Source organism: Bombina bombina, chromosome 4 (genome assembly GCF_027579735.1).
Source record: "Bombina bombina isolate aBomBom1 chromosome 4, aBomBom1.pri, whole genome shotgun sequence".
Taxonomy (NCBI): domain Eukaryota; kingdom Metazoa; phylum Chordata; class Amphibia; order Anura; family Bombinatoridae; genus Bombina; species Bombina bombina.
The window spans coordinates 493,651,339-493,664,858 of NC_069502.1; the positions used below are offsets into that span (position 1 = coordinate 493,651,339).

The 13,520-nt window shown below is 36.2% G+C and overlaps 1 protein-coding gene across 1 annotated transcript in view; it reads right to left on the reverse strand.

Moving 5' to 3' along the window:
* Positions 1-13,520, reverse strand: part of LOC128656477 (collagen alpha-1(XXI) chain-like) — a 788,552-nt gene that overhangs the window by 36,119 nt on the left and 738,913 nt on the right. Inside the window, exon 22 of the mRNA XM_053710398.1 lies at positions 6,436-6,507. Within this exon, the coding sequence (XP_053566373.1) occupies positions 6,436-6,507 (72 nt within the window). The remainder of the gene's footprint in view (positions 1-6,435; positions 6,508-13,520) is intronic.

Below are 13,520 nucleotides of genomic sequence, written 5' to 3' on the forward strand. Positions count from 1 at the left end.
AAAACAATATGTGTCAAGGTGACTTTGACAAAATGTATTTCACTAAACTTAAAAAACTTTTCAATGACCTGTTGTGCTTCTGTGCATAGATAACTCAAATCTGTGAAAAAATTAACCAACTTAGCCCATTTGTGATCGGGAAATTATGATTATTTATAAAATTTGTTTACCAACATTCATACACTAAAGTTTATTGAACGGATAATATATTAACCACACATACATCAGCATACGATGAAAAGATTAAAAACACTGCACCCTGGTGTGACTGGCTTTCTAAATAATTTAGGTTTAAATTGTTAAAGAAATCTAGGCAGCATAACTAGAGCTATCAGCTAAGCCCTTACAATCCGAGGGCTAAATTACAATTAATTTTTACAATTATACTATGCTGCCGTTAGTGTCAAAACACCAAGGGTGAGCAAATTAAAAAAAGGGAAAGACAAAGCTTATCCCAGAGGACCCCTGACGTACGTTTCACAAAAAATGCTTCCTCAGAGAGGTGGCGAGCCGCTGCTGAACTGTAATATTTATTGGTCTATAAGACCCTCCTCTGATACGGATTGGATATGCCTGTAAGCCATTTTGGATGTTTTGATTGGCCGTGAAAAATGTCAATCAAAAAGGAAAGAAACGATAGGATAAGGTAAGGTGTGTTGGTTCCTGACGTGAACAACATTGTCATGCATGGGCATGTTTGTTTACATACACGTCATTAGTTAGACCCTCATTGGATGATCACACTGATCATATGTTGTATCATCGTAATATTGCTTTATGTCTATTACAATATGAGTGGATCATTGCTGCCATTATAAACTCGTCAACTGATTGAAGGAATAGTTTACCGTAATCCGTGACATGTTTAGTTGCTTTATAAGGCTCCACTTGTCATATTGTAAGGTAGGGAGTACTCGAAATAACGATAGGGAAATAAACATAGTTGCTTTTTTGTTGTTGTTACTAAAAATTGAGTAGTGAGTATATAAAGAATTGTTGTACACTATTCATCTGTGAAAGCAATACGTTTATAAGTTAAGAGTAAGCAAGAGCGTGTCTGACAATCCCATTAGAGGGTGTGTCAAAGTATGTCATTAAGAAACAGTCCTTTAGATTGGATAGTTATTCTCTCATTATCATGCATGGGCGTATTTGTTTATATTTACGTTATTAGTTGAACCCTCATTGGATGATCACACTGGTCATATGTTGTTTTACCGTAAAATTGCTTCATGTCTATTACACTATGGTTGGATCAGTGTTGTCATTATAAACTCGTCGGCTGATTGAAGCAATAGTTCACTATAATCCGTGACCTTTTTAGTTACTCTGTATGGCTCCACTTATCGTATTATGAAATGAGAAGTTAGGGAAATAGACATGAGTGCTTACTTATTATCAATGCTCACTATTGGGTAGTAAGTATATAAAGAATTATTCCGCGCTATTCCTTTATGAGAGCGAGACGTTTATATGTTAAATGTAAACCAGAGCGTGTCTGACAATCTCATTAGAGGGTGTGTCATAGCTTGTCACATAGAACCAGTCATTATGATTGGATAGTCATTCTCCCATATAATCCGTGACCTTTTTAGTTACTATAATCCGTGACCTTTTTAGTTACTCTGTATGGCTCCACTTATCGTATTATAAAATGAGAAGTTAGGGAAATAGACATGAGTGCTTACTTATTATCAATGCTCACTATTGGGTAGTAAGTATATAAAGAATTATTCTACGCTATTCCTTTATGAGAGCGAGACGTTTATATGTTAAATGTAAACCAGAGCGTGTCTGACAATCTCATTAAAGGGTGTGTCATAGCTTGTCACATAGAACCAGTCATTATGATTGGATAGTCATTCTCCCATATGTTATTGATAGATCATAAAAGAGGCGTGCCATGTCGTTATGGATAGAGCCTTCATAAGTTACGCTCACAATTATTGTAAGGGGGTGCCCATTATTAATCCGATTATGACACAAAATAACACATACATTCACTATGTATGGAGAGAAGATATTTAGCTGATGCTAAAATATTATGACTATTGCACAATGTTATAAATATTGTAAATATGCGGAGCATATAGTGATGTGTCAGTCATTACGGTGTCATATGACACATAGGTTGCCATTGACACACGGTAACAGTGATCAATCATTGCGTTCAGTTATTATGTGACAGCGGTATGTAAACAAACTGTGTATTTATATTTAAAATTGAGGACGTATCACTCTTCATTATATTTTGGCCGTCGTATATCATTAGTTGATCATCAATGAAAGTTAAGAAATATATCACTTAGCTACACATCATATAGATCATTACAATAATATTGAGTTAGTAATATATTATTCACCTGTCTAGCTGATGAGATATTAATAAACATTGCGAGATGGTGATATGTTTATTATTAAATCGAGAACTTATCTTGACATTGAAGATTTAATATGTCTACGATAGGTATATTCTCCCTAAAGCAAATACTGATCAAAAAGGTGTAGTAAAATATGTAATCAAAGTATGAAGAAAAATAATTTTTGATTGTATCAAAGATAGCTGTGTTTGACTCTGTTCTTATACTGTACTTGCTGTTATTTTGTTGCAAGGTATGCTAAGTAATATGGGTTTTAGATATTCTTCATATTATGATTTATTAATAGTAACTGCCCAATATATGTCTGAGATGTTTAAATATGATTGATCAGAGCCAAAATTTATGAGGTCAAATACTTTACAACTTAATTGTGTACAATATGTGTAAATACCGTGCTGTATTGTGCTGAAAAAAATAATTGGTGTGGACATGTGATTAAGAATGAGTCTGTAATTATACAGAAGCCATAACGTTGTGAATGGAGTGAAGTAAATAGACTATTATATCTATATAATGCATATACTAATCAGTATATGAGAAACATGAATAACATTAGTAAAGGGTGCTATTCATGATATGGGAAAAAATTATGACTGTGATATGAATAGGAAATTATAATACAGTATATGACCTTGATGAGAATCACCATCTTAATTAAAAAAATTAAGTTTATGTGAAAATGTGTCATCATACTATAATTTATAAGTAAGTCAGAGAAAATAAATAAATAAATAAATGGTCTAAAGAATAGACCTAGGACTGTGACTATAATTATTGTGACATTATGAAATAGGTGATGGATGTGTGCAAAACAAAAAACAGAAAAACACTAATAACGTGTAAATAGATCTCAAATATAAATAAATAAATAGTTGAAAAAAGAAGTTGCCATAATGTGAGAGGAGTAAAAATTCTTGACTCCAAAATTAGTGTATCTTATAAGTATACAAAGTAATTATTGAAGTCATTCATGCCATTAGGTTTTACTGAATTTAAACGGTAAATCCATTTACATTCAAGTTTGAGTAAGATTTTCTCAAGATTGCCTCCTCTTATGCCAAGGGAGGCTTTCTGAATTACCATATACTTTAGACTGGTAGTGGAGCAATTGTGATGTATTTGGAAATGTTTCGCAACGGATGTTAATTTTTTGCCCCTTGCTTCATCTTTGTTGGCATTTTTTATATTGTCGGCGTGTTCAAGAATACGAACCCGTATTTCTCGGGTCGTCATGCCAACGTAAGTTTTTTTGCAAGAGCAAAAGATAACATATATAACCGCAGTAGTTCTGCAGGAAAAATATGTGGTTAATGTATATTCCTGGCCTGTTCTGTCTTCAATAGTTTTGGATTTTAATACATATTTGCAAGCAGAACAAGAGCCACAAGGGTGAATGCCTGGATTTGAATCCTTCTTTCTAGTTGATCTCACATAATAACTGGATACAAGTCTATCCCTAAGATTAGTTGGTCTTTTATACCCAATAGAGATTGTATCACCGATGGTTGCTTTTAAGGAAGAATCATTTTGCAATATCTTCCAATGTTGATTGATTATTTTAGTTACTTCTGACATTTGTGGATTGTGTGTGGTAATCAATCTACGAAATGATTCATTGGTTTCTCTGGTCTTTGGGACAAGTAAATTGTCTCTATTGATATTCAATGCCTTGTATTTAGCTCGCTTGACTGCTTTCCAGCTGTAACCTCGTACCATTAGTCTGTCCATCAATGCTTTACATTCTGTGAGATATATTTCAACACTAGAACAGTTGCGTCTGAGGCGCAGAAATTTCCCAAAAGGAATTGCCTTAAGGGTGCAGGGTGGATGGGCACTAGAACTATGTAACAGAGTATTAGTCACTGTATCTTTGCAATACATGGTAGTGTTGATAAATCCATCGTCTTTTTTAAATATGGTTAGGTCTAGGAAACATATTTTTTGCTGATCAGCTGTGTAAGTTAGTTTGATATTTTTGTTGTTCACATTTACTTTCATCATAAACTGATCTAATTCCTTAGATGTCCCTTCCCATATGAATAAGACATCGTCAATATATCTTAACCATAACGGAATGTGGTCTGTATATTGTTTTAATTCCATTGAAAAAACATCAAAAGCTCCCAATGCCCCAACAACAAGTTGGCATAGGTAGGTGCGCAAGCAGTACCCATTGCGGTACCTTGCGTTTGCAAATAGTGTCTATCATTGAAGGTAAAAAAATTATGTGGTAAGACAAAATGCAATAGTTGGACCACAAATTTATTATGATCTTCATTATCATGTGTATTAGATGATAACAAATACTTAATGGCTGCAATCCCATCTGCATGTCTTATATTAGTGTAAAGTGACTCCACATCAGCAGTGACGAGCCACATGTCATCATTTAAATGGACATTTTGTAATATTTTTAATACCTTCATGGTGTCACGAACGTAGGAAGGCAATGTGGTTAGATATTCTCTTAACCTTAGATCTACGTATCTGCTTGGGTTTTCAGTTAAATTCTCGTTCCCCGAGATGATGGGTCTACCAGGGGGTATTTGTTTTTTTTTGTGTATCTTTGGTAAGAAATATAGTGTAGCGACTTTAGGGTGCTCTGTGAGTAAATATTTTTTCTCAGTATTTGTAATAATATTATTAGCCCAGGCTTGTTTAACCAAAATGTTATATTGTATCAAGTACGAGCTTTGCGGATTGAAAATCAATGAGGGTTCAACTAATAACGTAAATATAAACAAATACGCCCATGCATGATAATGAGAGAATAACTATCCAATCTAAAGGACTGTGACGTACTTTGACACACCCTTTAATGGGATTGTCAGACACGCTCTTGCTTACTCTTAACTTATAAACGTATTGCTTTCACAGATGAATAGTGTACAACAATTCTTTATATACTCACTACTCAATTTTTAGTAACAACAACAAAAAAGCAACCATGTTTATTTCCCTATCGTTATTTCGAGTACTCCCTACTTTACAATATGACAAGTGGAGCCTTATAAAGCAACTAAACATGTCACGGATTACGGTAAACTATTCCTTCAATCAGTTGACGAGTTTATAATGGCAGCAATGATCCACTCATATTGTAATAGACATAAAACAATATTACGATGATACAACATATGATCAGTGTGATCATCCAATGAGGGTCTAACTAATGACGTGTATGTAAACAAACACGCCCATGCATGACAATGTTGTTCACGTCAGGAACCAACACCCCTTACCTTATCCTATCGTTGCTTTCCTTTTTGATTGACATTTTTCACGGCCAATCAAAACATCCAAAATGGCTTACAGGCATATCCAATCCGTATCAGAGGAGGGTCTTATAGACCAATAAATATTACAGTTCAGCAGCGGCTCGCCACCCCTCTGAGGAAGCGTTTTTTGTGAAACGTACATCAGGGGTCCTCTGGGATAAGCTTTGTCTTTCCCTTTTTTTAATTTGCTCACCCTTGGTGTTTTGACACTAACAGCAGCATAATATAATTGTAAAAATTAATTGTAATTTAGCCCTCGGATTGTAAGGGTTTAGCTGATAGCTCTAGTTATGCTGCCTAGATTTCTTTAACAATTTAAACCTAAATTATTTAGAAAGCCACAGTCACACCAGGGTGCAGTGTTTTTAATCTTTTCATCGTATGCTGATGTATGTGTGGTTAATATATTATCAGTTCAATAACCTTTAGTGTATGAATGTTGGTAAACAAATTTTACAAATAATCATAATTTCCCGATCACGAATAGGCTAAGTTGGTTAATTTTTTCACAGATTTGAGTTATCTATTTAAACTTGTAAGTCTATTTACAATTTCCAGTTAGTTGTACTCTGTTCTCTAACTCAAAATTTGTGGCATGTAGTCTAAGTAGTTAGGAGATTATAATACTCAAATTTGGCTATTAGCCTATAACTACAGACTTCCTGCGTATCTTATACTCAGCCCTACCCCCACTTTCCCTTTCTTTCTTAAATGTGCTTCTGTGAATGTTAACAGGAAATCTTCAAATCAATCTATATATATTTTACAGAGTTTACCTTTGCACCTAGAAGTCCTGGCAAACCTCTATATCCTTGTTGACCTTGAAGACCAGGTTCTCCTTTTCCTCCCTGGAAATTATAACACAAGGTGCAAACATTCTGGTTAGTTAAATAAAGAACTTAAACCAACGTTGTACATATGTAATTTCACTAAATATTCTGAACAAGAGATCTAACAAACATTAATCTAATTTGTGATTAAACACAAGCTATCGTGATATAATCAGAAGTATATATATACTGTATATATATAGTCCTGAAAAAAGGATGCACTCTCAGGAATTTCTGTCAGTGTCAACTTTAATTGAATGACATTTCAGAGACAAATTGTCCCTTTCATCAGATCAATGTGACATTGACATTGATCTGATGAAAGGGACAATTTGTCTCAGAAACGTCATCCAACTAAAGTTGACACTGTTTGACAGAAATTCCTGAGAGCGCATCCTTTTTTCAGGACTATTCTTTGCATGCTTGCACCTAGGTCGTTGACTTTTGGAGGGAGAATTTGTTTTTATTATATATATATATATATATATATATAATGCCCACTATACTGATAATGGTCCTGTTACATCTATCTCCATTGTGTCTTTCATTCTGCACATTCAATTAACAACAAAAATAGCAATTTTGGGTGTTTTTTTTTCCCAGTATATTTTTTCCAGTATATTTATGACTGAATAATTTGCCTGTTCTTCCCCTACTCTTTCAGAGTGACAGTCATCTACTGCCCTCCTGGACCAACCTCCTAAGCCACCTGGCTTCCTCACTTTTTAAAGCACCTGTGTATTTTTACCCAACCTAATACACAGGGGCTTTAATATCCCCATTGATAACCCATCTGCTCCTGATGCCTCTTAACTTCTTTCACTCACTTCCTCCTTCGGTCTCTACCAATCCACCCTATACCCTACTCAATGTGACGGTCACTCTGTTAACCTGGTATTTTCCTACCTATGCTCTATATCTGACTTCACCTGTAGCCCTTTTGCCATTTAAGACCACCACCTGCTCAACTATAATCTTAATTTACTGTCTAAACCCACTTCTCCATCTTGCACCCGCACCTGTAGAAATCTGCACTCTGTGGATCCTCTATAACTTGCCTTGGTCTTGCTACCACCAACTATAAAAATACTCCATCCTCTGCACTAGACACTCTTGCTCCTTCCTGACTGCCTAAAATTCCACACCATCAATAATAGCCCTGGCACTCTCAGCAAACACGACACATGCAAAAATGCTCTCACACTGTTGAGTGTTTCTGAAGGAATTATCACTCTGAACCTGATTTAATCTAATATAAGCTCATTCTGCATTCATACACATCTGCCCTTCACTTAACCAAGCAAACCTACTTTGATTCTCTTATATCCACTCTATCCTCAAACCCTAAATGACTCTTCTCTACTTTCAACTCTCTCTTCTACTCACCTTCATCACCTCCTTCATCTGTCTTTAGTAATCAAGACCAGGCCTGGCAGATTTATTTTTAAACAAAAAATGTATACTATACAAAGTGACATCCTAACACTAGCCTGCAAGTTTCCATCTTCACCCCAGCCACCTCCTCTGCCACTCTCTGCTTCAACCCCACAGCCACAGAGAATGAAGTTGGTTCCCTACTGTCTTCCTCACACCTCACTACCTGTCCACTCAAACCTGTCCCTTCACATCTAATACCTTCTCTGTCTTCCATCCTCACTCATGCTCTTACTCACATCTTCAACCTATCCCTTTCTATTGCTTCATTCCCATTTTCTTTTAAAGATGCAAAGGTCACTCCAATCCTCAAAAAACATCCCTTGACCCTATTTCTCCTGCAAACTACCGCCCCATATCATTGCTTCCACTAACATCAACACTCCTCAAAAAATAGTTTATGAATGCCTAACCCACTTCTTGTCCTCCAACTCTTTGCTTGAGCCCCTCTAATTCTGCTTCCTTCACCAACACTTAACTGAAACTACCCTCACTAATTTTACTAATGATCTTATTTCTGCTAAAAGTAACAGCCACTATGCTATACTTATTTTACTTGACATCTCAGCTGCCTTCAACACTATTGACCACCCCTTCCTTTAGACTCTTAGCTCCCTTTGTCTCTGTGACACTGCTCCCTCTTGAATCCACTCTAATCTTTCTAACAGGTCATTTTCTGCGTCATTTGTTTGCAACTCATCCTCCTCTTCAATGCCTCTGCTAGTTGGAGTGCTTGAAGGCTCTGTCCTTGGTCCTCTACTCTTCTCCATTTATACTTTTTCACTGGGTAAAATTATTAACAGGTATGGCTTCAAATACCACCTCTGCTCTCTCTCCAGCTGTCCTTCCTTATGTCATTGACTGCTTATCTGGCCTTTTTTTCCTAGGTAACCTCTCGCCACCTAAAGATGAACATGTCCAAGACTAATCTCCTTCTAATCCCTCCCCATCACCTCAAGTCTGCTGCCTCAGAGTTTCACTTGACTCCAAATTATGCTTCATCTCCCACATCCAACTGCTCGCTTCATCCTGCCACAACCACAGACACAAAATTTCCAAAATTCATCCATTTCTGGATGCAGACACCATTAAGCAACAAATCCACTCCTGGGTAATTTCCTGACTTGATTACTGCAACTACCTACTCACTGGACTCTCTCCCACATCTCCCCCTTTAATCCATCTAAATGCCTCTTCCAGGCTAATATACCTTTCATGCTACTCTGTATCTGCTGCACTTCTCTGGGAATCCCTTCACTGGCTCCCCATGCACAGCATAATTAAATTCAAAATTCTCACCCTAACCTACACACTACCTGCCCCCACTAATCAACAGATATTCTCCAGCCCAACCTCTGAGATCCAACAATGACCTGCTACTTGTATCTTCTATCATCACCCCTCCCGTGCTAGACTGCAAGGATTTCTCTTGTGCAATACCAACCCACTGGAATGCACTTCCTCTTGCCATTAGACTTCCCCCTAATCTGTTTTTTTTTTAAACTAACACATTTTTGTTCAAGGAACTCTACCACCCAGCTCAGGTACAATTACAGCTAATCATTTCCCTCATCTAACTCTGTATTAAAGGGAAAGTCTAGTCTTTCTTAAATGCACGTCTGCCAAAAGAACTGAGATAAGGGGACAGTCTGTAGAGTCTCAGATACAAGTGGATATAAAAAGTCTACACACCCCTGTTAAAATGTCAGGTTTCTGTGATGTAAAAAAATGAGACAAAGATAAATCATTTCAGAACTTTTTCCACCTTTAATGTGACCTATAAACTGTACAACTCAATTGAAAAACAAACTGAAATCTTTTAGGTAAAGGGAAATAAAAATAAAAAACTAAAATAATATGGTTGCATAAGTGCGAACACCCTTTTATAACTGGGGATGTAGCTGTGTTCAGAATTAAGCAATCACATTCAAAATCATGTTAAATAGGAGTCAGTACACACTTGTCATCATTTAAAGTGCCTCTGATTAACCCTAAATAAAGTTCAGCTGTTCTAGTAGGTCTTTCCTGACATTTTGTTAGTCGCATCCTACAGCAAAAGCCATGGTCCGCAGAGAGCTTTTAAAGCATCAGAGGGATCTCATTGTTAAAAGGTATCAGGAGAAGGGTACAAAAGAATTTCCAAGGCATTAGATATACCATGGAACACAGTGAAGACAGTCAGGGCTGCCTTTGGGCAAGGCGGAGCACTCAGGGGGGCCCCGCACCGGCTTAAAAATTATAAAAAAAAAAATTGTATTTTTTTTTAATTACTTTTTTATCAAATGTAGTTTTTTTTTTTTTTTTTGCCGTAATTTTTAAAATTTTTGGCACCCGGGAGTGAGAGGGGAGGATGGGCGGAGCACCGGAGGCTGTCATAGTGACTGTTAGTGAAGCGATTCGTTCCTGCAGATCTGTAGTTGAAGTTCCAGACTTCCATCATGATTGCCAGGTTAGTTTTTGTTATTGCCTTCAATCACAGCTTCTGGCAGCTGCTGACAAAGGAGTTTGTGCCGCCACTTCTTCTGAGTAATGAAGAGATTTGCTTTGGGCTGTGTCTGTGCAGAAGAGCCTTTACACGCAGCGGCTCTTTACTTTCTAGCGTCAGTTAGTACATTTCTAAAGCTAAGAATAAAGAATATATGACAGTTGTCTGCAAGTGCACTATATATTGTTAGCAAGTTATTTTATATTCTTCCCTTTTCTCTTTATATAAAATCCAGCTCTTCGGTTGCACACAGGCTTGGGAGAAAACCTGTATCTTCCCCTCCTGGAGGAGAGCTCTGGTTCAGGCATAAGTCAGCTGATGAGAATTGATATAAAAGTAAAACCAGTTCACTCTGCACAATTGTTGGGGTTTTTTTTTGGTGCATTGCCTTTGTCCTAATATTTTTTTGTGGAACGAAGTAAAGCAGTTTGGATAGTTCTGTACACTTTTGTTTGACCAGATCAGAGGTCATATAACATTGTTTTTATTGCCCCATTCCACAGTCTCCCTCCCTTATGTAGTTGGCAACTGGTACCATGCTCTCATTACAATCAATGGCTTTGGTAATATGGCATCTGACTGGCAGTCTAACCTGCTCCCTTCTTTTAGAAAAAAAAAGAGAACTAGAGCAGAGAGCAAGATAAAATCTTCAGAACTTGATAGAGTTGCAGAGATATCAATTTTATAGGAAAATGATGCTTTTTATTTCTTAGTGAGGAGGCTCAGTTAATGAGCCATGGTGGATGTCCTCTCTTAGCTTAAAATTGACAACTTTAACATTATTTATATAATCAAGGTGTAGAAATTATCCCACAGCCAATATCATGAGCCCAACTATCATAAAAAGAAGGTTATTTTACCTTGTTTAAAATAATTCATGACTAATAGAGATGCCCTTTTGTAAAATATACAAGACCAGTATACTTTTAAGTTGGTGGTAATAGCATATTTAGGTATAGAAAATAATATGAGGTAACTGTGAATCACAGAGCTGCTGAATAAATTTGCCCTTGCTAGAAGTGGTGATGTGGATTCAATTATCAGTTTATAGTTGGACTATAAACTTTGGGGTGCAATACAAAAACAGAGGATAAAAGGAAACACAGAGAGTGCAGAACTGCAATAAAAGAAAAAAGAAAAAAAAAAGGCATATGTATGTAAATGCCTTGAGTTGCAGCTCTCTGACAAAGGATCTAAAGCCACTGTTTAGATGCAATGAGGGGGAAAAAGTGAGCCGTGTTTCAGTTCCCTAACTGTTCTACTACAGGCAGCCCACAGCACTTGAACTTTGTGACAGGTCTCTGTCACTCAGCTACACTTGACTAGCTTCCCCTGGCAAACCCTTTACCATGCCCCTACAACACACCATATAATTTGCTGCTAATAGCTAATTATTTATTTATGCCCATCTTTTCAGAGCCCCCACTATATGTATAACGCTAACGCCACACCAGGGTTTAATTTGCTAGGGCATTTAGGTTTTCACTGTAATCTTTTGATAAATAAAAGTAAAGACTCTCTTCTTTTACCTGAGCATTTTTATGCCCCTCTATATTACAATGAGGGTAAGTTATGTTATGGACTATTTTTCTGCCATTTCAAAGGAACCTCAACCAGGCACTAACACCTAACGCAGATAATATGAATATTGCAAAAAGGATAATTTCCTGTATATAAAATAGCACTGATACAGATGACACAACTAGCATTATCATGTGACAACTAAGTATTGATGCTATTGCTTGTGATATCTATTTTTCTATTTATTTGTTTTCAAATATATTTAAATATATTTACATTACACATTGTGTGCTTTTACCTGCAGTGTTTATATTACCATTACCAATACATGCGCTACAGCTTCACCCAATTAATTTGCTTTCACTTGACATTGCAGCAGAAAAAAAAGCTTCATAATAGGTAGTAAAGGTGCTTGGTGTCTGCCTGCCCTCTTAATTGCTCACGAGCAGTACAATGCCTAACCCTGTGTCAATGACAGTAAGACCTGGATATCTTTGCTTTGCAAAAGGTAAAAGCTAACAACTGTTAAAATTCTAGTAGTCTCACATGACTGTGCTGCTCACAATACTAAAAATGTAGACTTTGGTATTTAAAAAAAAAAAAGAAGAGGTGAGAAGTGACCGAAAATACGGCACAGTCAAGCTGAGATTTTAGCTGAAACATGCAGCTATAAATGGAATATCAATTATAAATCTTGAATTTACGTATTTGTCCACTAGAAAACCACTGCTTCTTTACATTAAACAAACATTACTACTATAATAAAAAACATTCAAAACAATATGAAGCACTGGCCAATCAAAAGCTGACATGTTACATGGTTTGGAATATATTTTCATAAATCCAAATTTCTTTTAGGTCTTACGGATTTTTATTAAACACTTCTCCATCTGGATTAGAATACCCAGTGTGTTAAAAAAAAAACAAAAAAAAAAAAACTGGGTATATCAAAAGTGACTGACATACTAGAAAAACTGAAAAGATATTTTACTTAAAAAAAGTAAAATCTTTACCAAAAAAAATCTTAACCAGTGCTACAGCCTACGCAATAACTTTTTTCTTAAGTGCATGCATAGTACCAACCTGATGGTTCTCTGTATTTTCTGATGGTGCACACATGCTATTAAATGGACAGTCTTCTAGTCTTCTAGCAAAACAAACTTTCATTATTCAGATAGGGCATGCAATTCTAAACAATTTTCCAATTTACTTCTATCACCAATTTTGCTTTGTTCTCTTTGTGTTCTTAGTTTAAAACTAAATCTAGGAATCTAGGAGGTTCATATAGCTAACACTGTGCTCACGCACGTGGAGTTCCTATCAGCCACCACTGATTGGCTAAAATGCAAGTCTGTCAAAAGAACTGAAATAAGGGGCAGTTTGCAGAGGCTTAGATACAAGGTAATCACAGAGGTAAAAAGTATATTATTATAACTGTGTTGGTTATGCAAAACTAGGGAATGGGTAATAAAGGGATTATCTATCTTTTAAAACAATAGATATTCTGGTGTAGACTGTCCCTTTAAAGCATTGCTGTTGTGATTTCTGGAAAAATGTATATTAAGATGTCATCATTTAGAGTTAATTTCAT